Here is a 26970-nt window from a genome sequence, read left to right on the forward strand (position 1 = left end):
ATATCAAAGCCCTAGGCCCTGTGGTTTTGGACAAGAAGATTTTTAAAGTTTTTCCTTTCGGTTGCCATGGCAACCAGAGTTCTGCATGGAATTCAATTCTTTGAACAATTTTGAAAGGGGGCCACCCAAGGATCATTCCTGAGAAGTTTGGTGTAATTCTGCCCCAGTGGTTTTCAAAGAGAAGATTTTTTTATAAATTGTTGACGGACGACGGACGACGCACGACGAACGACGGACATCAAGCGGTCACAAACAACACAATTTGATATTTATATTGATACAGACATAGTATTTATTGAATGCAGTCCCTGTTTTGGCAGTTGCTCCGCCTCCCTGAATGTGGGAAATCCATAGTAGGCGGAACAATGAATATTCATTAATTTTGTACCACTTCATGATTAATGGAATTTTTTTTCAGTTATGAAATAATATGAAAATAAGTTGGTTACATTTTTGAAAATCCTTGGCTTGTTATTAGATAAAAAAGATGTTTGAACTATAAGGACGATTTAAGAAGGCTGAAAATTGGTATTGTTTCTGTTTGTTACAGACTGTAAGGATGTAAGGCTGCGTCTTCAAAATATGATTCAATATGCAGGCACTCACCCTTCTTTTTATGTACCCTATGCATTTCCCTTGTATTATACTGACTTCAGTATATAAATAGCCTGCGAAAAATACAATTGGCATATTCTACCTGAACCAATTGAATCATATATATGTTAGAACGTATAAAAACATGATTATTACATGATGAACATGTTTTCTTGTTCGAGTCCAACTGGAATCCGTATTCACACTGACATACTCTATTACTACCAATAGGAATGCAGATATGTTCACAGCCGCCGTTCAAAATAGCACACGGTCCTGTTAGAAGAAAAATGTACGAGTGCTACATCAAATTGATAAATATGTTAAGCAGTAATATTCATGGGGCCAATTATTTCATATCTATATACGTTTGCTACTTTTTTGCTGTCTACCTTTAAAATAGACGAGTTCAAATTTTCTTGCGCTCTGGCTCAAACACTCTGGCCCAGGCTTGCCTTTTTAAGGCTATTTTGCTATATGTTATTCCACATAATTTGATTATAGCCAGAAGAATTAAATTTACTATGAAGTAGTCAAAGAAATGCATGTAGTATGACTTCAGGCTTTTTAAAATATTCAACCTGTTAAAAGCTGCTCGCCCGCGCAAAGGTTTACGGATTCACCGCACTATATGGTTATGTAGGAAAAAGTAAAGCGTTGCAAACGGCTTATTATTTTTCAATATAGCCATATAGTGCTGTCAATCCGTAAACTTGTTTTCATCAGCCATTTTTTCAAAACCCTACGTAGATTTTCGCTTATTTTGTTGATTATACCTTTTCATTTTATATTCTTGTTACAAAAATGTTGCTTTTGAGAAATTTGATTTTTTCGACCAAGCTGAGGGCGAGCAGCTATAAAATGTAAAATATATTATACTATAACACATTTATATAATGTATATGCAAACAAACTAACTGTCCGATATTTACTCAGAAATAAAATGACATCACCTACTATGTTATCGTATACAGGTGTATAAGGATCACCTACTATGTTGTCATATACAGGTGTATAAGGATCACCTACTATGTTATCATATACAGGTGTATAAGGACCACCTACTATGTTATCATATACAGGTGTATAAGGACCACCTACTATGTTATCATATACAGGTGTATAAGGATCGTCATTTGACTAGTTCATTGCTCTCAACAATACAAAGTACAAAGTCACTTTATACTGGAAACAAGGACACATGATCATACATAAATACATACATACAATACATACATACAATACATACAATACATACATACATACATACATACATAGTACAAACCTTTCTGCTCTGGATGTAGGAGTGCATCTAAAACATGCATATCAGTCGGTGTGGCCGAATTTATGGTTGTTATCTGAACGGGTACTGATTTCTTTTCATATACTTTAATCACACTACTGGGAAAATCAGTGTCGGCCACTATAAGGTAGTTCTGTTAAACAAACAAATTTATGGAAGGGCGGTGCGCCATGCTATTTGTCAAATGCCAAATATCAATATTTAATGCTAAATGCCAATTATTTGATGCTAAATGCTACTTACTTAATGCTAAATGTTACATACCATTAACGTTATGCTTAGATGTCAAATAGCCAATGCTTATTTCTAAATGATAATCGTCTTGATTATATGAGACATATAAGACTTAAAAATAACATGTTCTACTAGCCATGAGAACATAAGACCGAAACTGTTTACTCTTTAAATGTTTAGAAAAACGATTTTTTTTATAGAGACAAGGTTATGTAAAAAGGCCAATGACTATTTAAAGGATGGATTTATACACTGATGTCTTTATGCGCTTGGCAATTAGCATTGTACATTCATCATATAGCATATCTCAAATAAAAATTAGCATTAATCGTATGACAATGACCGTTTGACGGTTATTATTTGATATTCAGCATTCGGCAAATAACATTCATAAACTACATATATTTGTCATTTAACAACTGGCAATTAGCATAGCGCACCGGCCTTCCATACTAATCTGACAAAATTACAAAACATTGAGAAAGTTCATTCCTGTATAACGTTTTAATAAAACGATAGTTACATCAGAGAGAGTAAGATTAAATACCTTTTACTGAGAATTAAACACTTCTGGATAATTACGCACAACATTGTTTATTTGATCCTGAAATTCAATGATGTATTTGAATGCTGAAAAGTATACAGAGCGGTATGTGATAAGATTGTGCTAAACGGGGTCATAACGTTTCACTATTATTCGTAAGTATTTATGGTATTTCAAGGTTTCGTTTAAACCTACCTTATACGGCAATACCTTCATTGGTGATAGAAGTGCCGACTCAGGGGTAAATGTAGTCATTTGTTTTCCTTCTATGTCACAACGTTTCACAAGCCAGTCATCAATAAAGTACAAACTGGAAAAAATGAATGAACAAATGCATTTTTTGTACATTGCAAATGCACATTTCTAACAAACTGTTAAATACTTTCAGAGACTCTTGTAGTCGTAACATTTGGGCGTATGGTACGAGGCGCCGAACCTGTCTTATGTTTGCAAATGCGTATCATTGGTTGCAGAAGATACAGTACAGTTATTTTATAAATGAGACCAGCAATTTATAAAAAACATCCCATAACGTCATGTTGAAATGCATGTCATTTTACTGCAGACCACTTGTTGAGATTTGAGAACAAGCAGTTGATATTGTTACGAAATCTACACCAACTGGTATATTCCGCATGAATTAACACAGTTATTTTATCAATGGACCGTATATAACAGGGAATGACAACAGCCATTAGCGAGACGCAAAATCATCAGCCATTTTAAAAGAAAACAAGAATAAATTTATTAATGACTGATAATATCATCATTTCGTTGGCCGATGAGTTAGCGTCCGACCATACACGTCTGTCATACCCACTTCAACTAAATTATCAGTATAAATGAAAACTACAACACAGTTTAGTGAGAAAAGGCCGCGACTTTATTTAAAGATTTCTCATGGCAACTGGCAAGGTGAGATAATGTTTAAAATGCACATACTATACAAACAGCTAAAGATGTATATTGAAAGTAACCTAATTTCATTTGCCCCAGCGACACTGCAATGGTGCAAACAAAATACTTTAAATAAATAAGATAAAATTTGAATCAATTGAAAGAACAATTATCCCCAGCGATGGCTGCAAAAGTGGGAAAATACTAACTGTACATAAAGTTACTAGATAACAAAAGTATCTTTCTTATAATAGAAACCAGTAATCAACAATTTTACATTCTGATAATAGAAAAGCAAACATACGGCATCAAAATGTAAATGTTATTCAAATATGTACAAATGCTATACGAGCTGCCGTCATATCAATTAATATGCATGCCACAATCGAATCTGTATATTAAATGATACAGTTAAAGCCGCTACATTTTGTCACGTTGAACAAATTCGATTGTATATTTCTCAAACGGAATACGAGCCGCCCACGAAAAAAACCCTCCCCGATTTGAACTAGGACAGGAGGAAACGTGTTTCCGTAGCCAATGTATAACACATTGAAATGTTCAGACTATTCCTCGAAATACTGAAAAACGGAACGAATTCAAGTATGCTAAAAATATATATCAATACTCTATGACTATCATTTTTCTGTAACTATTTCGTATAATTGCCATGCCTAACTTTGCAAACTTGTGGGAGCAGAAGAACACCAAAGTACATGTAAGTGCATTTTATATACACTTTATATAAAAGTGTTATGAATTAATTTGAAATAACAGTGTTCGTCATAATTAAATGCACCGTGTGATGTAAAGATGCAGGGGAGAGACAGAGACATACAAATAATATTGGTACACTTTACTCATGACACTGACCATTTATGCAACTAAGGTCCTGAATTACATTACAAGCTTCAGTATGTGTAGCCAGTGCAAACACATATTTATTACAAAACTTTATATGTAACGTGCGGAGTCTGAACTAAGCAATGGGGGCTCATTTATGCGAGTAAAAAGGCTATTAATACAGATGCGGATACGGAATGATACAAATAATCAAACTTCCCGGGTAAAACTTTATCAAGGATGTCTTATAGCGGAACAAAGACTGTAGACATACATACGCTAAACCACGACCGCATATCAACGTGTTTGGAACATGTCTCCCCTTGCTGTGGTCGTTTAAAGCAGTTTTACTGTTAAATATGCTTCGCATGTGTCATACTTATTATAATAAATGCTTTTTTCTCCGTATAAGACTTGTCGTATAACCGAAACCTTTACTACATGTATTACACGCATGAGGTCTAGGCGTTTGTCTTTGCACCTTAAATAACAAAGTTTTTCATAAAACTGTTGTCCACATATTTCACATGTGTAGTTTTGAATGCTCTGTTTAAACATATCTTTGCAGGGTATTTCTGTTGTTGAAGTGCTTGCTACAAAATTAACATAACATTTTCAAACCTTCATAAATTGACAGTGCGTAATGTCTAAGCTCGTAACCACCTGAAAATGATTTGCATTTGCAACATTTGACAACTATTTTGCTATGAACACGTGACTGTCTGTATGAACATTCCCTATATACAGTTAGATATTTGCGCTTTATACAGCGGAATACCTTTTTTATCATCTCTTGCCGTAGTAAATGATTGAAAATTGTTAGTCTCTACACATATCTTGTGTTCAATTCGTGCGCTTTCCTGATCTTTCTCAGATGAAATCTCCGTCGTTGATACATAGTAACACATTGAGAAACAGTAATACTGTAGAGTTTGCATCAAAATGAAATATATATCGATTTTTATCTGGTTGATATTTTCCAATAGAAACAAAGAAGGAAAAAAAGTTTGAACAAATATTGTTTTAATTAGAATGAACACACAATATTTATTATCCTATTGAAGTGTTCGTCTTTTTTTTCTCTTTACAAAGATATAAAAAATATTTATCTAAAATGAAGAATTAATGCTTCCCTTGGCGATTAAAAAACATCACTATCAGTCTCTGTTTACGGCATATATTTACTGAATAAAATAAGCGAAAACCTGTGATACGTATCTTATTCTTTCCCCTGTAGCCACTTTATTCATAATTTGAGAATATTTATTATCTCACTGAAGTATTCTACAGACAATAAATTTTTCGGCGACGCCGTCTAAATTCGTTTTCGTTACCTATGCCACGTGACTTCAGTTTGCAAATCAAAGTACTTGATAACGCATTATAGATAATTTATCAAAATGGAAGATTTATGCAATACTCTGCCTGATTGGACGAGAGTGTCAATTTCTTTCACTCTGTTGATTGTGCTACGCTGAGTGAAATGTAGACAAAGCGTTTATCCTAAACGACGCTGTTCACAGTTTTAAAGCTAACTTTGGCTTAGTATATTTAGCAAGAATATTGATATATCTCAAAATGATAAGTAAGTTTAATAAATATGATAAAAACCTGTTCAAATACCAACATATATCAAATTAAAGAAAGAGCTGAATACGGTCTGCGTATCACATGAATAAGGGTGTGATAAGAGTCTTTTATGTAGAGAAGTGCTTTTTAAAAGACTTTCATTGTTACAATTGTCGTCTGTATATGAAAAGGTTTCTTGCTTTTGTGACTTATTCAGATTGCATATTAAAATGAGTATTTGTTTGCTTTGATATATTTGTTATAAACTATTTAACTGATTTATTATATATGAATATTTTTCTTTAGTATTATATGCAAATATTGAACTCAGTTGAAATCTGTTTTATTATATATATGCTATATAATGACTGAATCTCATTACTCTGAAATGAAAGGGCGGATGGACCGTAATTAAACTCAAATAACTGTACTCTGAAATGAAGGTACTCTGAAATGAAGGTACGCTGCATAAGTTTATCTATGTGATATGACTACTGTCAAACTTTGCTTATGAAACAGAAATATTGAAATAATTACAATTGTATGTTTTGCTTGACCTTCACTTTTTTATAGGTGTGACGTCATTGTCCAAAGATTCATGAATAGCGAATATGCATTTGTTAAAGCGGGATCAGTTGACCTATTTTAGAAATAAATAAAAATAATAAATAAAAAAATCCTTTTATTGATTTTTTCTCATGTATTCTAATCAAACTTGATTTGTAGCATCTTTATTAGGCCCGCAGCCAACTTTGTTCAGCTGGGACATTTAACCCCTTTTAGGGTCTGCTAGAGCTAAAACTAGAAATGCCTTTATACAGCGTCTCATGAACAGCTTGGTGGATCTTTGTCATACTTGGTCTACTTTAAATTGTTAAAGTGCGGTATTTAGTTTTGCAATTTGAAAAATGTTAGATGAAAGGTGAATGTTAGATGAAAAATTCATAAACTTCTTTCCTTATTACAATTCGCCGACCATCATTTTTAATGATATTTCTTGTTTATATATGTTTTTATTTTGAAAATATTTTAATGTCTTCTTGCTTCCCTAGACGTTTAAAAGTTGGTGATTTTTTGTATTGTTTCTTTATTTGCACATGTCCGTGGTATTTCCGAACGCGTGCGGAAACGCACGAAGAGCTGATTGTTACAACAGAGTATTATTTTCCATTGGTAATTCTTACTGCATGCATCAATATAAAAGACAGAAAGGTAGAGAGAGAGAGAGAGAGAGAGAGAGAGAAGAAGAAGTGAAAGTCATAACAATTTCGTAAGTTAAATTTACACAATTAGAAAAGAAGCTAAAGTATATAAATGGTGTATATTTTACTGTTTGCTATACACATTTAGAAAAGAAGCTTGAGTATGTAAATTATCTATAATTTCAAATGATTATTTGGTTTAACGACAAAGATATTGTGCAAATGGAGCGGTATGTGATCAATTAACCAGGTGTGCAACTTGGAACATACGTTTTATTATTGCAGATAATTATAGAGTCAGTTATAATTAGGCGAACCATAGTTTTTGGGAATTACTAGCTTTCCGCAAAATAAATGTTACAGGGAAAGATACTGACGTATCATGTTAATAAATAAAAAAAAATCATAAGACATGATGCACGTTCCAACAATATATATTTCTTTTTTAAAAAAAAAGATATAGCCACAGTCTCATATTTTAAAGATTCGTTTATTTAAACTTATACCCCAAAGTTTAAGTTTTAACCATAAATATGTTATAAATAATTTATATGATGCAACATTTTGAATAAATTGTTTTCGGAACCTCCGAAACAGCCATATTAAAGCACTTTTCGATAGTTGCTTATTACCAATTAACAGCTTTTTGCAAGTTTATTGCTTAATATCAACACCTTTTTATTAGGGGATTAGGGGCTATCAGGTCTTTTTATTACACAGATAATAATCTTCTCGGTGATTGCGTAAGAGCATTTTGAAAATTGTAACATGTTTAATGAACGAGACTTAAATACTCAATAAATATATTTTTTCATTTTCAATTACAAATGTTAGATACATAAAATAATGTGACAGTGATCGAGTTTTTACTTGTATTTGATTAACAGTATTTTTTCCTGAATACAGGTTAATTGTTCGATATTTAAAACACGTGTGAAAGGTTCGAAGGTTCGCCTTAGAGTGAAAATATCATACTATAAACGTTTTGCGACAACATTGTGAAAAATTGTCGTTTATTGATTTATTAGTTTATTCAAACAAGTATAAAATAATTTTTTATAGCTCTTTGTTTTATTGTCTCTCCTGAATATTATTATGTACTCTCTCTGCTCTATATTATATAATGCTTTCACTTGCTGTAGGCATTGTATTTATGCAATAAATCGAAATTGAATTGAACTGAATGTACGCACAGCTAATCTCAAGAAGGTATAGCACGCGCTAAAAGAAATGAAAAATTTGTAATCCCTTGTTCATTAAGTAAAAATATTCGTGATAATTATTATGAATAACCTTTACACTACATTAGTGTCACATTATCCTAAATATTTCCTGTTGATACGGAATTTAAAAGGTACAATACGGAATTTTTGTCTGTCTGTTCATATTTAATTGTGAAATACAAGCCGATTTTTTTACAGAATTTATAAAGGTATATAATAAAAAAGTAGATTCAGAGGGCATTTACAAAGTGCAACATATAACTGATTGTACATGTATGTAATTTCTCATCAATGTGAAATCAATATATCTACCTAAATTTTACTTCCGGTTTCAGTTTTAGCATGTAATATAGAGTAGATTTTTCGCTATGTAGTCTTGACAGTTCGTACAGTTGTTGCAAACTGCATTATGAAATCTGTCTTACTTTTCTTCACAAAACATGTAATTCATTACACTTTCCTGTGTAAATCAGCTGTGAAGAGAGGTTACGTGATAAAATTGTTGGTGATAGTTCGCAACACGACATCGTTAACTTTAACGTTAACGGTTAAGACTTGGCTTACGTTGGAACGTACTTCTCCCGGAGTGAAAACTATACAGAGATTATAAATGGAAAACATTACGTACGTATTTGTTGAATAATCCACAGTGAGCCCTTTCATACCTCCGGATGATGTACTGGAAACAAGGACCTCTCTATCTGAGCCATCCAGTTTAGATTTTTCTAATTTATTTGAACCAGCTGTTCCAGAAATCCACAACATGATACTGAAACAAGATGGCATGAGTCTCGTTAAAGTACATAATTTATATTAAGGGTATATCAATCGAGACCTTTTAACGAATAATCCTCAAAAATGCAAGAAATGAAAATATTAAAAAGACAGCATGAAAAAATAAGTACTCACTAATTATTAATACAACAGGAAAAAGAGCATTCATTCAGTCAAGAAAGAAACATGTTTATTAGGAAGAGGTACACATAGATGTACTCAAGCATGTTGTCAATTTATTGAAAACATGAGATTACTGATACGTTAATTTGACCAATTTATAAGGAATTTGACAATATTAACCAAAACAATTGTAAGCAGCGACATATTTCTAGAAATTTCTTTCACTGAGTATTTATTTTCAAACTGGATACTGGAATAACAAAGATAACTAAGAATATATATATAGATGTAATATCGGGACTATGGAACACAACTTAAGTGTACAGAATATGGTAAATGGGCCCAATTATATTCACAAGGGAGATAGGCTATGTTTCGTTATTATATATTTGTAATAATCTAGCTCTCCACTAAAACACTGTGGCGAAGCTATTCGTGTCGTATTAAAAAAAAAAGATCCAAAGTATCGGAAAAAATGGCACTGACTGCTTCGAAACAAAGATTCGGAAGATTTGTCAGCGAGGTATTTCGTTTTTGTATGGTGGCTCTTTCTCTTTTTTCCTTGAGGGGAGGGGGTGGAGGTCATTAAACAAGAACATGCTGATGCTATGCACACTTACGTATGGGACGACGGTGCGCCATGCTAATTGCCAAATGGCAAATATTTAATGCTAAATGCCAATTGTCTAATGCTAAAGGCCAAGTAAATAAGGCTAAATGCTACATACCAAAAGCTTTATGCCATATATTTTATGCCAAATGCCAAATGCCAAATGCCAAATGCTTAATGTCAAATAGCTAATGCTTTTTGCTAAATGATAAATGCTAATAGTCAACTTCTTTAAATTTATAAATTAATTATTTCTATATCTTAACCTAATGAATATAACTTTTAATCATTTGAAGACATATAATATTCTACCAGTCTGAGGTGAAACAATAACATGTTCTACCGACTATAAGATCATTGGACCGGAACTGTTTAAGTGGTTATTTTTAAAATGTTTAGAAAAAAGTTTGTAATAGAGACAAAGTTGTGTAACAAAGGCCAATAACTAAAGGATGCATTCATAGACTGATAAAGCCAGCGCTTTTTAATTAGCACTTAGCATGAATAATAAGCATTTGGCATTTATTGTTTCGTATTTCTCGATTAACTCTTAGAATTTATCATTTGACATATATCGTTTGACAGTCAATATTTGACATTCAACATTTGCCATATAGCAGTTTGCATTAACAATTTATCATACGTTTCACACTAATCACTTGCGAGGTTTGATGAAATTCAGCCAATTGGTATACAGCAAGAAGGTTAAGCACTGTAAAATATGACAAATCAAGGGCAAGACCTCTGCTGAAACTCACTGAACTGATACATGCCAACGATATGCCTACATAAGCTTGGCAATGATATTTACTGTAAGGTGTGGTGGAAATCTGCACAATGGTTTCAAAGTAGGTACAAAATATATTATTTAACAATAAAGGGCCATAACTCCCTTGAAAACTCTAAACCAAAACATGCTGTTAATATGCATGATAAGACGTGGCACTGATCACTCCTGTATGGGTTTATGGAATCCGCCCTATTATATAAGAGATGTGACAAAACATCATAAAAATTGACGCATCAGGGGCCATAACTCTGCTGAAATCACTGAACTCGAACATGACGACGGTATTCACAACTAGGCTTGGCAATGATTACTCTTGGGAAGGTGGCGGTAAATCCACCGAATCGTGTCGGAGTAGTTCATGGACACTTTGTTACAGACAGACAGACAATACTAAATCAAATTGCACCCCCACCCCTCCCCCACAAGTAACTACTTGTGGGAGACATAATTAACCGATCATAGAGGAAAGGGCGTAAAATGAAATTTTCTGTAATTTCTATCCATCGTTTAAAAGAAATTTTGGTCATTTGCGTCCTTTGTCAGGGCAATATTAACAAACATGTTAATAATATATATATTCATATGCATGGGAAGAGCAAGTCGGACTGTCTTTGGCTTTTTTGCTTTTTTGACACAAGGTGAAGACAAAACCGATTAACTTTGAGGACAAATCCTCCTAAATTGTTTGAATAGAAGAAATCGATGTTTTCCGTTCTTTTGATCACGTTTAGCACCCGATACGAATTGTTTCGCCAAAAGTATATAAAGAAAGTGGGTAGAAAAGAAAGATATTAAGTTTAAGCAGAGGCAATATTGTTTACAACAAAACCTATTAAAGGAGAAAGCGGGTTCGACTACTTCGACACTGGGCAAAACTGATAGAAAATAAAGGAAATCGCTTGAAAAGCTGTTCATAATGTAAATTATTTTATATCAATAATCGTAAGAATCATATACAAGAACTTAGTTGAAAAAATATACTATTCCTTTAATTAGTAATGGGTAATTTCGAAATAAGTGTAAAAAGGGCAAATTCATAAAACTTTGGTGTCAGAGTCATAGATCTTGTCACAAATGATCTAGATGATGACGAGGAACAATCTGAATCAACAAAGTGATTTCAGTCAAAGTTATTGTACATAAACATTTTTACCTAAAACGGCATAATTCATATAATATTTTTGCCGGAGTTAATGACCCCGTTACATTTGCTGGGACGGATGACGAGATGAAATAGTTTCAAGTCATCATGTAATTTCAATTCTAGAGGGAAAGTGCATTAAAACTTTAACATCAAATTACTACTAAACAGGGGAATACGTCATGAAATGCTGGACATGAAATACTGAACCTAATCATACATGATGTGATGAATAATTCTTTAATGTAGAAGCAAATCTAATGAGTAATATCAAAGATATAGTTTTATTTTAAAAAGGGGCATAACTATTGTTTCCAGACTTATATACAGGCTTGTTTGATGATAAAAAAATGAGTAATAACAGAACTTTAGTGAAAATTCATCAATATGAAATTCTAACTAAAAGCAACTTTTCCACATATATGATGTGAGTGATGACGAGCTTTTAGTTATAATAAAGATCAATGCAGTGAATGTCTTAAAAAGTTCGGGTAGATTTGAGAAAAAACTGTTTGTTTGAATCAAATCTATTTGGTTATAACAGAGATATATTAAAAGTACATCAAAACGTTAACTTGCTAGCTAGTGAAAAATGGAAAGTGCAAGACCATCTGGACTAGGACACAAACTAAATGGCGACGACAGGGTGAGTAGATAGCTGGACGACAGGGCGAGTAGATAGCTGGACGACAGAGCGGGTAGATAGCTGGACGACAGGGCGAGTAGATAGCTTGACGACAGGGCGAGTAGATAGCTAGTAGATAGCTTGACGACAGGGCGAGTAGATAGCTGTCCTTTTTTGTTTGTTGGGATTCAAATACAGAACATTATTTTTAGATGATGGAGACCAGGGTGCAGACTTAAACTACGGTCCAAACTCTTTTTAACTGCATAATAGCAGATAAGATTAATATATTGTTTTCAAAAAAACAGTATATATACATTCTTACTTCTGAAAAGGAAGGATAGTAAGACTTTTTGGATATGTCAAATTTGTGCTGATCAGAGTGTATTCGGTCTCTGTCTCCCGAGAAAACACGTTGATTTCACCTGCTGTTTCACCCATACACCAGTAAACGTTTTCATCTCGCCAGTCAATTGCAATACCTGTAAAAGAAAACAAATTATGGTAATGTTTTTACGGATACACTGAATTGTCTAGCGTTTGAAAGTTAAGGGGACGCATACTTTGAAATTAGAAAAAAGTGGGTGGGGTATGATAAAATTTACCTGCTAAGAAGTACAAGGTTTTGGTACATGAAATAGATACTGTTTCAATTGTTATAAGTACACAAAGGATTGCTCACTAAAATAAAAGTGAGAAAAACTGAAACAAGAAAGTTCTTGTTGAATTACATAAGACTTATTGTGTACATTCAAAGTCAACAATTAAGACCTTTTGGTGCGAAAATAATAGTGCTTCACCTAGTCCAAACATTTATCAATGTCCTACAGATTCTGATTTAAAGAAAGAATGTGAAACAAGTTCACTGTCTTGCTTTTCATTTCGCATATGTAAGCTAAAACACATTATTTTGTTTGTTTACAAAGTAGTGCATAAGAAAAGATATGGTGGTCAAGGAATGCCACATTCCAAAACTAAAATAGTATATTCCCCTTAATACATTAAACATTTATCGTTACAGAAGTCTAGTGGCTTACAATAAGGGCCTAGAAATGTTGCCATTATTAATTTTTAACTTGGTATTCACGAACTACAATGCACTTAAATATCAAAACACATTCAACAAACTTTTGAAAATGTATTGTCTTAAAAATCACTAAAATAAGGTATGAAATTTGGTTGAGAGGTCCAATCAATGTGTATATGTACAAAAGTAACATTCTAATCTTGTTCACAAAAGTTACTAATACACAGCAGGAATGTCAATGATCAAAACTGGACGAATATACAGTTATCCTCACTTTAATGTCATTTATAATTTGTCCTTGAATTCTCCACCATACTTTTCGTAACTCTGTTTGCACGAGTTGCATGAGAATGCTGTCATTCACGTAAAAAAACGGGGTCAAATAAGTTGTAAATGCAATATCATCTAAACGTAATAATGGATTATGCAGTTCAAGATAAACTTTATCTCATAACGTAACGAACATGTATACTGTTGTAACAACAACTTTACTTACACTGATTGAAGTAGCAGTCGGTTTATAAGTGACTTTATTGATTCATTTTGTGTTGTTATTGTTGTCAAAAAGTATAACTAACGGAAGTGCCTCACAACTGAAGCGGAAACCAGTTTCATGCGCATTATAGTCCACTGTAAGTAATATTTTTTGACAAATGTCCACAGAAATTAATAATTTTCTAATATTAAAGACGAATATCTGAATAGGATTCATTATTTGGTAAGAAATTATAATCATCGACATGTTTTGTTTAAAAATCGTACACGTGTTGACACCAAAATTGTCTACCGTTGTTTATTAGAGTTACCTTTCGTCCGGCGCAGTAATACATTTGCAGTGAATCGCCGAGAAGTCGTGGGAAAATTAAAAACCATGTAAATAAACTAAAATTAACCACCTTTTCAAGATGAATTTCAAGTGATCGACATTATGCATTTAACCTGCCTGACCTGTGTAGCATCTTAGATATCTGTTCTAAGGTATTAATTGTGTAGAATGTCATGTTATGCCCTTGCAATGCTAATCCCGCTCTTTTTTGTTTACATTTTTTATCAATGAGAAATATGGCGTCCATCCCGAGCTGATATGACGTGGCGTTAAATTTTTACATGTTTAAGCAAACCTGGTGTGTTAGAAAGAAAATCTCATCCCTTCAACATTATTTGGAACACTGTTATTGTAAAAAATCTGTTTTTTCCTTAAACAAAAGCTTAATATTTTGTGTTGAATGTACTTTCACAAAGACCTCTGTTTTCCTATTACATTCATAGTACCACATCCATATCCACAAAATACTGAATATTACAAGTGTCCATCAGTAATATATCAGTTTAGGAATATGTTTTTTTATTTTCCCACCATCGATTTCCTTCCGCATTTCTGTATGAACTGTGAATGTAGCAATATGCGGCCCACTTAATGAATCATTCATTTTTTGGTTTTAGCAGATTTCCTTCAGTTACCCATATTAAAATCAAGAAAGGTCTGCAAATCTGTAGTTAGTTTATATACTTTACAGGTTAAAAGCATATTATTATTATTACTTATATTTCTAGTGCAAACAAAAGTTTTTATTCATTATATTAGGGGCAATAACAGTCAAATGGTTAAAATCTGAAATAGAGCGTTTTTGAGATAAATTACCTGTGACGGTATGTGTAGCTGAAATTAGTCTTGACTTGACAGGATTTTGTTCAATGTTGACACTGTAGATATCTGTTCCGTCAACGAATACCACCTTACGTTCACTCATATCTTGAAAACAAAATTTCAGACGAACATTTCATACATTGCGTTTAGTCAGTCCTGTCAAAGTTGAAATTTTATTACAAAATGATAAATTTCAAGCGCATGCATCTATAGATTTACAGAAAGTTGCATAATGATACAAAAAAAAAGTCTGCACGAAAATTCAAATTAATGTTCGTTAAATTTTATGCACCACATTATTATATGCCACCTTAACTTTTAAATCAAAGGACTAAACCGTGCCGGTATAACTCTAAACCCAACAGAAATATCAAAGGACTAAACCGTGCCGGTATAACTCTAAACCCAACAGAAATATCAAAGGACTAAACCGTGCCGGTATAACTCTAAACCCAACAGAAATATCAAAGGACTAAACCGTGCCAGTATAACTCTAAACCCAACAGAAATATCAAAGGACTAAACCGTGCCAGTATAACTCTAAACCCAACAGAAATATCAAAGGACTAAACCGTGCCGGTATAACTCTAAACCCAACAGAAATATCAAAGGACTAAACCGTGCCGGTATAACTCTAAACCCAACAGAAATATCAAAGGACTAAACCGTGCCGGTATAACTCTAAACCCAACAGAAATATCAAAGGACTAAACCGTGCCGGTATAACTCTAAACCAGCAAGGTCTAATACGTCCTAATTTTATTGTTCTAAATACTCTGAATCAACAAGGCAAATATCATGTAAAAAACGACATCTTTCTATCTGGGTAAGACATGCCTAGATTTAGCCATTTTCACAGGGCGAAAAGTAACATTAATGTAGATATTTTCCATTTAAAAACAGGTGCAGGCAATAATTTCATGACAGAACTTTTGTTTTCAACAAAAAATTCAACAAATGCTTTCCCAGATTTTCACTGAAAGGACGAGTTAAACTGTAAGGCGTAAGTGTGAGTAATAGCAGAATAACCCACGGTATACGCTTCGGTTGGACGACAGCTTAAGATAAGATAAATGCCGCATTCCAGTCCCCGTATCAGTTGTTCCAGTCTAAACCAAACAGAAATATCAAAGGACTAAACCGTGCCGGTATAACTCTAAACCCAACAGAAATATCAAAGGACTAAACCGTGCCAGTATAACTCTAAACCCAACAGAAATAAACAAAATATCAAAGGACTCAAAAGTCCTGTTAGCCGCAGGTCCAGTAAGCAATGACAATCCAGTTAGGGTGAACCTGTTTGCGAAGCCGGCTTGATTTTTGCTGGTGCAGATAAATAGAATGAAGTCATTTGTACAAAGTGACACTATTCACTGCAGTGACCAACTGAGTACACACCAGATTTAAGCTGTTGATTTAGGGTAACATTTCAGCAGATGGCTGGGGATGTTGGATCCCAGAGCCTCTTAGAATAGTAATAACGCATACAATGTAAGTATCTGAAATGCTGACCATCTGTTTTGTTACGGCCATTCGGGTGTGTATGATAAAATGGTTTTGTCTGATTTCAGGGAACGGCTTTATACTTTGAATTAATCCTCTAGAACTGTTAAATCATATATGTATTAAGCGACTAAAATGTTCAATTCTGACTATCTCAAAATAGAACATTTAACTTAAAGTCAGAAAGCAATTTAAACTAGATTTTGTCAGAGAGCTATACCAGGAAAGTATCATCCTAGACAAATCTAAACTTAGTGATTGCAGATATATTCAACAATTGGTTTAATTGGAAACGGATATTCATAAAAGTTTGTCAAATATGTAAGTCTATGCTATTACCTATATCAAAATGAGAGACGGACGTTCCTCCATTTAAAAAGCAATCAGCCGAGTCGGTGTATCTGTTTGATGTTAGACTCCGTATGTCCATCATGCATATGCTACTGCTATTTGACCACATGAATGCACGATGAAATTTACCAGTGTCCACTGAAACACAAATAAAGAATAAGAGCGCTGCACGTGAAAAGTAACAATAACTTTAAAAATCGATACTGACTTCCCAATTTTGATGTTAGTGACTTGAAGACAGATATGTCATATAACAGCAATTTAGTCCTCTTCGTGCTTTGTAGCAGAATAAGGCGCGAACAGACCAATTTTGGAACCGACCGAAGTCCATCCTGATGTTTTCGTTTTTTAACTGTGCGTCTAGATATTTCCTTGGACCGACTTTTTAGCTCACCTGAGCAATGCTCAGGGTGACATATTGTGATCACGCTGTGTCCGCCGTGCGTACGTCCGTCGTCAACAATTGTATTTGAAAGACATCTCCTCCAAAACCAATGAATGGATTTTGATGAAACTTTCCATGGATGTTCATTGGATGGTCCTCTACCAAAGTTGTTCAAACAGTTCCGCTTGGTTGTACATAGGGGCCGCCAGAGCTAAAAATAGAAAAATCTTCAAACGACATCTCCTCCTAAACCAATGGTCCGATTTGAAATAATTTCACACAAATGGTCCTTATGTCACCCTCTACCAAGATTGTTCAAATTATACGAATTCGTCGAAAATCATGGCCGCCAGGGGGCGTGGTCACTTTTCCTTATATGTATATAGTGGAAATTAAAAAAAAATCTTCTTTTGTGAAACTGCTGGGCCGATTTTAAAATAATTTTACACAAATGGTCCTTGTGTGACCATTTACCAAGATTGTTCAAATTATTTTGATTCGTCAAAAAACATGGCCGCCAGGGGCGGGGTGGGCGGGGAGCGTGGTCACCTTTCCCTGTATGTATATAGTGAAAATTTAAACAAGAGGGTCATGAAGGCCCTGTATCGCTCACCTGACCTATTGACCTAAAGATCATCAAGATTAACATTCTGACCAAGTTTCATTAAGATATGGTCATAAATGTGGCCTCTAAAGTGTTAAATAGCATTTCCTTTGATTTGACCCGGTGACCTAGGTTTTAACCATACATGATCCATATTCAAACTGAACCTTGAGATCATCAAGATTAACATTCTGACCAAGTTTCATGAAGATACAGTCGTAATTGTGGCCTCTACATTGTTAACAAGCTTTTCCTTTGATTTGATCTGGTGACCTAGTTTTTGATCCTGGATTACCCAATATCAAACTCGTCCAAGACTTTATTGAGGGTAACATTCTGACCAAGTTTAATTAAGATTATGCCCAAATTATGATATCTAGAGTGTTAACAACCTTTTCTTTTGATTTGATCCGGTGACCTAGTTTTTGAACCCAGATGACCCAATATCAAACTTTTCCAAGATTTTATTGAGCAAGATTCATTAAGATTGGGCCACAATTGTGACCTCTAGAGTGTTAACAGTTGAATTGCTGACGACGCCAACGCCGGACGACGACGGACGACGGACACAGGACGATCACAAAAGCTCACCTTGAGCATATTGTGCTCAGGTGAGCTAAAAAATCTTGTGTGAAATTGCTAGCCAGATTTTAAAATAATTTTACACAAATAGTCCTTTTGTAACGCTCTACCAAGATTGTTCAAATTATTTTGATTCGTCAAAAAACATGGCCGCCAGAGGACGTGGTCACTTTTCCCTACATCTACGGAGACATCAGGTGTTGAAAAAAACAACAATTGTGTTCCATGTACTATGTGTAACTTTGTAGGATTCTTAACCATACATGAGGACTTCAAGAAAATTGCTCTGGAAGGGCAGTCTAGTTGTTAATGTAATCCTGGACAATTTAAAATGTTCAATGCGAAAATGTCTCTTGTCTTTGAGACTTGGCTCAAATATCCACCTTTCAGTCTCTTGTTTTTGTGACCTTGCTTCCAAGACAGGTGAAAGTTTGTACCTCTTCGATGTTGTTAGCATTTATGGTGACAGCTTGGTCTGATCTTGCGTTGTTCTTCATGGCTTTAGTTTTGTCATTGTTGTTGAAACTGATATGTGAACATATGGTCGCAAGATCCTTTTCTTGCTGACGGTTCCCAAGAAGGGTTATACCATGACGAATTCAAGGTCTTCTAAGGTTTCATGAAGTGCCTCCTTTGGCATTCGTGGATGTTTGCTTCATAAGCTTGTCTATATTAATTTAGTGTATAGTGGTGAATGTAAGTAGTCATGTTTTACTCCACTGTGTATAGAAATATCTTCTGTTAAGACTTGTTCTACAGATGACAATGGCACTGGAGTCCGTGAATCGCAATTTGATGATCAATATCAGCTTTTTCTGTGATTCAATAGTGGCTGAGAATTATCTATAAAGCTGGGTGGTACAATGCCCAGTATCAATATATAGTAGCTACCAATATATACGACACGTTTGTTATAACATTTTGTAGGTTGTCCCTGTTGTTTATGGTGATATGGTCTACTGGTTTCTGGGTGTTGTCGTCTTGGGAGTTCCATGTCAGTTGTAATGATGTCTTAATGATGAAAAATGATTCCACTGATTTCTAGAAAAGGATGTTATCCTTAATCTATTGCCGTCCATGTTTTCCCAAGATGGTCTCTTTTCCCCCTGCTATCGGTTTGAATCTCCCACGAGAGGAAGAACAAAATTGGATAGCGTGCCGTCTACGGCTACTTGTTGTATATCTACAATATAACAATTGTAGGCTGATATTGGGGAAATAATCCGAGGTCGATACATGTAAGGAAAGTTAGTGCGAGGTCAATACAGGTCAGCAAAGTAAGGCATGAACATATGTCTAAAATTGTAAAAATTCCGTGTACTGTAAATATATAAATAAACGGTTAACGATACCACTTATTAATGGATTTTGAGCATTAAGGATCAACGTATTGATAAATTTCAGACCTGAGCAAGTCTTTTGTAAGCCATCTTGATTCAGTTTATAACCTTCTTTGCACAGACAAACTGGACGATCCTTGTTGTTTACACATATGTCAGAGCACCCGTAGTCTAAACAGAGGTCTGAAAAATAACCAAATATTATAACTGTATGTCCGTAATTTACGAAAGGCCTCTTTCACACTAAGAATGTTAGAAGCTAGCAACATGCAACTTTTACATAAAAGAGTTGTGATAATACAAAAGCAGTTGAAGTAGATGCTATATTATACACTAGAACTTACCGTTCTGAGTTGGCTGAATATATGCAGAATACAGCGCGACTGCCACAAAAGGTTCGCCGCTTGTCCTTTCAAAGGAATCAATAATAGCGCCCGAATTCTTGTTGAAAATAGTGAAAGATCCATTTTTAAAATCAGTTACACCGACCAAGTCCTAAACAGACAAAAGAAATAAATACGTGTATCAGTACTGTTTTTCTCGGTAACTGAAAATGGCAAGATTTACGTTTTGCATTGATATATCATAATGTTTACTAACCGCAAACTATAAAAGGGCCATAGGTCACTCGCATGGCTGTGAAAACTTTCAGCAATGAAATATTTATACTTTGTATGCAAAGAGTGATGGCAGATTATTAAAAGAATTTCAAAGAACACATGGGGAGAATGAAGTTGGGATTAGGGTAGGAGATAACATATTTTGGTAATATTCTCCAGATATTTATGAAAATATCATCATCGCTTGAGAAAAACATTTTTGAAGGTTTTTAGTTCTATCTCCATGTGCTATGGTGAAAGCAAGGCCCATCTAATACGGCCATGCTTTTTTGTTTTAGCTATTCCAGTAAAGAATAACAAGATCATCATTTTTATGAAATCATACTTAATAAACCATTGGTATCAGACGAGGAGGAGTTTTTCTGTTGCCATGACAATCAGATTTTTGCAAGTGTCTACTTCAGGTAATTGAATAGAAGTAGAAGACTACTGCCCAAGGATCAGTACTACGAAGACTTGGCGCAGTTGTTTCAGAGAAGATGTCTGAAATAATTTAAGGATAGATGACGATCTTTGGTCACACCTGCTCAGATATCACATTTCTTATTGCAATTCTACATCCCTAATACCTTTTGCCAACATATTCCTTTTGACTAACCTTGAAAATTGCAACGTCATAGAATTCAGTATGGGACATTCTTCGTATGACTTTTCGTTGTGTTCCATCAAAATTGGCGGTTTCCAGGGTGTCCCGTGAAGAATCTACAAATACAAGTTTGTTCGCTGTTTGGTCAATATCTATACTCCTCGGGAATGCCAAACCAGTTGAAATGATTGTTTGTCTGTCAGTGCCGGAGAGAGACGCCCGCTCTATCTTTATAGTAGACCCAATATCACTCCAGAACATTTGTCTGCAAAAACACAAGCTATGTGACATTCATGGCTGACAGTACATTTGAAGAAGTCGTGTGTTTTGTAACAGCAATAACTGGAAACTGTTTCATTTTCATTGAAGAGAAAACGAGTGCAAAATGCAAAAGAAAAGTCGCAATTGTTTGTTCAATGATGTAGAAAACAGTGTTAGGGATAATTGAATTTGACCTGAGAATTGGTAATTCAGAAGACAAGGTAGTGAGTGTCAATGTAGGATTTGATTATTTGTTTGCAGTATTTACGATAGTTAACATGACAAATGTAACAATTTTGAGTCCACCTTACAATGTTGTTGTTATTATTATTATTATAATTTTATTATTAACAAAAAGTTGCAAAACTACACTTTTATGCTTAAAACATGGTCAGTGAGGTTAGAAATCAACTTACTAATGATCTAAAGGCATATTCTCCTTATTTGTATTCATTTCTGACACAAAGATAATTTCCGAAAAGTCTCACTTAATAAAACAAATCAAAACAAAAATTTTCCGACTACCTACTCTATTTATTTTTTTTATTTTGAGCATGTTACCAGAAACAAAGAATTTTTTAGGCCTTAAGAATGCTTTGAAACGTAATTACTGGCAGACTATTTGTTACGGAAACACATGAGAATTAGTTTTTACTATTGTTTACGATGAAAATCGAAAAGCGTTTGTAACGCTTTACACGGAGTAAACTGTCTCGATTATAAATATCTATATTTAACACCCGTTAAACACTAAAGCTTCCACAGCTCTGAGGCCAGACTATCTATTAACATAATTATTAGGGCCAGAATATTTATTTTCTGTCACCCTCACACTTTTCTTAATTTTGTAATGCTCGTGTCCTAAATTTAATATATAAAGGGTCTCCAGTGGCCGTTGTTTCTGTTCGTGGGCTTCAAATTGCTCCCCCCCCCCCCCCCCCCCCCCCCGCCTCCTCTCTTAAATTTGAAGGTTCAAATCCTGACACTAGTCTTTTTTCATTTGAAATAGCCATCTGGTTGTCTTGCGAAATGTTGGTGCAAGTCCTATAAAACATCAAACAAACTGTAATCATAGACGATATGTTTGTTCAACGCATTTTTTTTTTTTTGCATTCAATGTGTCAGTGCGGAGAGATACTTAGCCATCAAAGAGAAGTTACTTGTGAACAGGATCCACTGCTAAGGCATATGGCTTTTCCAGGTCATCATCGACGAGGATTTTGTACGTATCTTCCTTACTTCCAGACTGGACTACGATCCACCCAAACAAAGGATCTGTCCAGTATACATTGTTCGAAACCCAGTCTACTGCCAGGCGGGCTGAATATCGTGATACACCATCATGTATCAGTTTCAATGACATATTTGTAAAATTTTCCTTCCAGTTGAAATTTTTGATGGCATAGATAGCAGCCGTGTTTGCGTCTAAGATGTACAAACGACTTCTGGCATAGTCAGCATCCAAACTCAGCAGCCTCGTATTAAAACTGGTTAGTCCTAAACTGTATATGACTCCACCAGACTTTAGATCATACAGGTTTCCTGCTATCAAGTTAATGTGCACTTTCCGGGTATCAAAAATATTGTTCATCAAAGAACTTAGGATAACACTGTCTTCGTATTCAGTACCTAAAATGGAAGCAATAAACAGCGTTTTAAACCTTGTGTGGAAGGTGTCATATGAACGTAACAAGACGGTTGAAATTTCATACTTAAGCATGTTTTAAATAAATACAGGACTAGACAGATGTTCGTACATTCGACATACTATTCAGACTTCAAGCAACTGGCGTAAGTAAACGAAATGAAAAGAAATCTTAAATATAACACAAAAAAATGTATTTTAAATCGTGAAATATGTTAAATCAAACAAGTGAATGAAGTATTGCCATGCAATACAAAGTCCCCTACTGGAAGGCACCTAATTTTCTCTACTGCAGTATAACATAATGAACTGATATCTGTCAATGATGTATAAACAATATTGTACTATATATACAATATGTTATAACAACACGCTTGGATTAAAATGTGCATATATAAAAACCCACAGTTGTTTTTATATTGAAATATTTTTACAGATTCTAAAAAGTTATCATATAAGTTATTTATAGTACCAACAAAGGGAAATTAATCTTAAATAAAAAAAAAAAAAATTCTATATAATATAAGTCCACAAGAAACTCTTTACCAGGTAGAGATAGGTCAAAATAAAGCTAAAAATTGGATGTAACATGCATGTTGTACCACAGAAAAGTGGTCTCGATTTTTCTCTACGGCCAGTAATAAAAAAGTTACAATAAAATCTATTCATAGTAATAACAAAGGGACGTAATTCTAAAAACAAGGGTGCCTCATGGTGGTGAACATTTGGTCCAAGTTACATCAAAATCCCTCAATGCATGAAGAAGAAATGCTCCGGACAAAGTCATTCTTGAATTTGACCTTTGACCTCTAAATATGACTTTGACCTTAGACCTAGGGACCTGGTTCTTGCGCATGACAATCCGTCTTCTGTTGGTGAACATTTGTGCCAAGTTACATCAAAATCCTTCCATGCATGAAGAAGAAATGCTCCAGACAAAGTAATTCTTGTGTCTGACCTTTGGTCTCTTAAGTGTGACCTTGACATTAGACCCTGGCCTGGGTTTTGCGCATAACATGTTGTCTCATCCAGGGGAATATTTGTGCCAACTGATATCTAAATCCTGTTTTGCATGACAAAGTTATAGACTGGACAGGAAAAAAATCCTACTGACCTTTGATCTCAAAGTGTGACCTTGACCTTTAAGCTAGGGTACTGGGTGTTGCGCAAGACACGTCAACTCATCATGGGGAACATTTATGCCAAGTAATATTGTAATCCCTTGATGGATGACAGAGTTCTGGATCGGACAGGAAAAAAACCTTATTGATCTGACCTCCAACTGTGACCTTGACCTTTCAGCTAAGGGTCCGGGATTTGCGCATGACACGTCGTCTCATCATGGGGAACATTTGTGCCAAGTAATATTAAAATCCCTTAATGAATGTCAGAGTTATGGACCGGACACGAAACAGACCCTGTTCATGCTATGTTAACATCTGACTGCTAAGTGTGACCTTGACCTTTGAGCTAGGGGTCTGAAAGTTGTGCACGACACATCGTCTTATTATGAGGTACATTTGTGCCAAGTAATATTAAAATCCCTTCAAGATGGCAGAGTTATGGACCGGACAGGAAAAAAGCCCTGTTGAACTTTGACCTCCAGTTGTGACCTTGACCTTTAAGCTAGGGGTCTAGGTTTTGCGCATAACATGTCGTCTCATCATGGGGAACATTTGTGCCAAGTAATATTAAAATCCCTTCATGGATGGCAGAGTTATGGACCGGACAGGGAAAAAGACCTGTTGACCTTTGACCTCCAATTGTGACCTTGACCTCTGAGCTAGGGGTCCGGGTTTTGCGCATGACACGTCGTCTCATCATGGGGAACATTTGTGCCAAGTAATATTAAAATCCCTTCATGGATGGGAGAGTTATGGACCGGACAGGAAAAAAGCCCTGTTGACCTTTGACCTCCAATCGTGACCTTGACCTTTGAGCTAGGGGTCCGGGTTTTGCGCATGACACGTCGTCTCATCATGGGGAACATTTGTGCCAAGTAATATTAAAATCCCTTCATGGATGACAGAGTTATGGATCGGACACGAAATTGCGGACGGACGGGCGGACGGACGGACGGAATGACGGAAAAGCGCATTCCTATAGTCCCCAAAACTGGTTTTCAACCAGTAGGGGACTAATAATGTAAGAATAAAAGCAATATGGATAAAATTACATAACAATGAATTTAAAACAAGAGGACGAAGATGGTCCTAGGTCGCTCTCCTGAGTAACATACCAAACAGTTTGAGCTAGTTACCCAATTTTTGATATCACAAGACCCAGTTTCAAACTCTTCTGAGTTTTCAAGGAGATAAACGTTCTGACCAAGTTTCATAAAGATTGGAGCAAAAATGTGGCATCTAGAGTGTAAACAAGATTTTTCTTCAATTTGGCTTAGTGACCTAGTTTTCAGTCTAACCTGGCCCAATTTTAAAACCGTTTGAGACTTCATAAAGACAAATAATCTAAACAATTTTCATTAAGATTGGACAAAAAATGTGGCCTCTTGAGTGTAAACAAGCATTTTCTTTGATTTGACCTAGTGACCAAATTTTAAACCCAACATAAATCAGATTAAAACTCTTCTAATATTTTATCAAACCAAACATTCTGACAAAGTTTCGTGAAGATTGGAGCAAAAAGCTTCTTTTGATTTGACCTAGCTAGTGTCCTTGTTTTTGATCCCATGTGACGCAGATTTAAAATCGTCTAAGGCATTATGTTTATAAACATTCTCACCAAGTTTTATGAAGATTGAATAAAAAATCTAGCTTTTTTCTATTTGACCTGGTGACCTAGTTTTTGACTCCACGTGACCCAGACAAAAATTGATCCCAGACGTTTTAGAGACAAACATTCTGATCAAGTTTCGTACACATCGAATGAAAAATGCAGCCCTTACTTCATACACAAGGTTTTTCTTTGATTTGATCAGGTGACCTAGTTTTTTACACCAGATAACTCATATTCAATACTGACCTAGATTTTATCAAGAAGATCATTCTGATAAAATTTCATCAATATCCAGTCAAAAATGCAGCCCCAATTGCACACACACAGTTTTTCTTTGATTTGGCCAGGTGAAATAGTTTTTGACTCCAAACGACTCATATTCAAATCTGACCTAGAATTCACCAAGGCAAACATTCTTATCAATTATCATGAGTTTAAAACTTAAAATGTGGTCTCTAGAGTGTTCACAAGATTTTCCTTTGATCTGGCCTAGTGACCTAGTTTTTGACTCCACATGACCCAGATAAAAACTTGGCTTAGTGATCTTCAAGATAAATATTCTGACTAAGTTTCATGAAGATAGGGTCATAAATGTGGCCTCTAGAGTGTTGACAAACTTTTACTTTGATTTGACTGGGTGACTTAGTTTTTGACCCCACATGACCTAGATTCAAATTTGACATAAAGGTCATCAAGACAAATATTCTGACTACTTCTCATGAGTTTCAAACATAAACCATGGTCCGTAGAGTGTTAACAAGATTTGCCTTTGATCTGGCCTAGTGACCTAGTTTTTGACCCCACATGACCCAGAATCGAATTTGCCTAAAGATCATCAAGATAAACATTCTACCAAGTTTCATGAAGATAGGGTCATAAATGTGGCCTCTGGGAGTGTTAACAAGCTTTTCCTTTGATTTGACCGTATGTCCTAGTTTTCCCCCAACATGACCCAGATTCGAACATGACGTAGAGATCATCAAGACAAACATTTTGACTAATTCTCATGAGTTTCAAACTTAAACTGTGAACTCTAGAGTGTTAACAAGAGTTTCCTTTGATCTGGCCTACAGACGCCGGACAATGACCGGTCACAAAAACTCGCTCAGGTGAGCTAAAATGGTCTGAACTTAATATGAACCCAGGGTAGAGTGCATGGAAGGCAGACCGCTAACCACTACACCATCGTACCACCGGTCATATATGTAGA

General features: G+C 34.9%; 1 protein-coding gene across 1 annotated transcript; it reads right to left on the bottom strand.

Annotated features, from left to right (window-relative positions):
- Positions 1-1734: 1734 nt before the first annotated feature.
- On the bottom strand, positions 1735-15250 carry LOC128554970 (low-density lipoprotein receptor-related protein 8-like). Its single transcript, XM_053536309.1, has 5 exons — positions 15142-15250; positions 12798-12954; positions 9038-9178; positions 2871-2985; positions 1735-1779 (listed from the first exon to the last, which is right to left on the bottom strand). The coding sequence occupies exons 1-5, from the start codon at positions 15248-15250 to the stop codon at positions 1735-1737; spliced, it is 567 nt and encodes a 188-aa protein (XP_053392284.1).
- Between the last annotated feature and the right edge of the window lie 11720 nt (positions 15251-26970).

Source organism: Mercenaria mercenaria, unplaced genomic scaffold, assembly GCF_021730395.1.
Source record: "Mercenaria mercenaria strain notata unplaced genomic scaffold, MADL_Memer_1 contig_91, whole genome shotgun sequence".
Classification (NCBI taxonomy): Eukaryota; Metazoa; Mollusca; class Bivalvia; order Venerida; family Veneridae; genus Mercenaria; species Mercenaria mercenaria.

What these genes read in the sequence shown, in the direction of transcription:
- LOC128554970 (XM_053536309.1), bottom strand. Translation starts at nt 15,250, where the DNA reads ATGAGTGAACGTAAGGTGGTATTCGTTGACGGAACAGATATCTACAGT. An exon ending in ACTATCCTTCCTTTTCAGAA is followed by an intron (nt 9,179 to 12,797) that starts GTAAGAATGTAT and finishes ATCTTGTTTCAG; the next exon opens with TATCATGTTGTGGATTTCTG. An exon ending in GTGGATTATTCAACAAATAC is followed by an intron (nt 2,986 to 9,037) that starts GTACGTAATGTT and finishes CATTTTTTCCAG; the next exon opens with TTTGTACTTTATTGATGACT.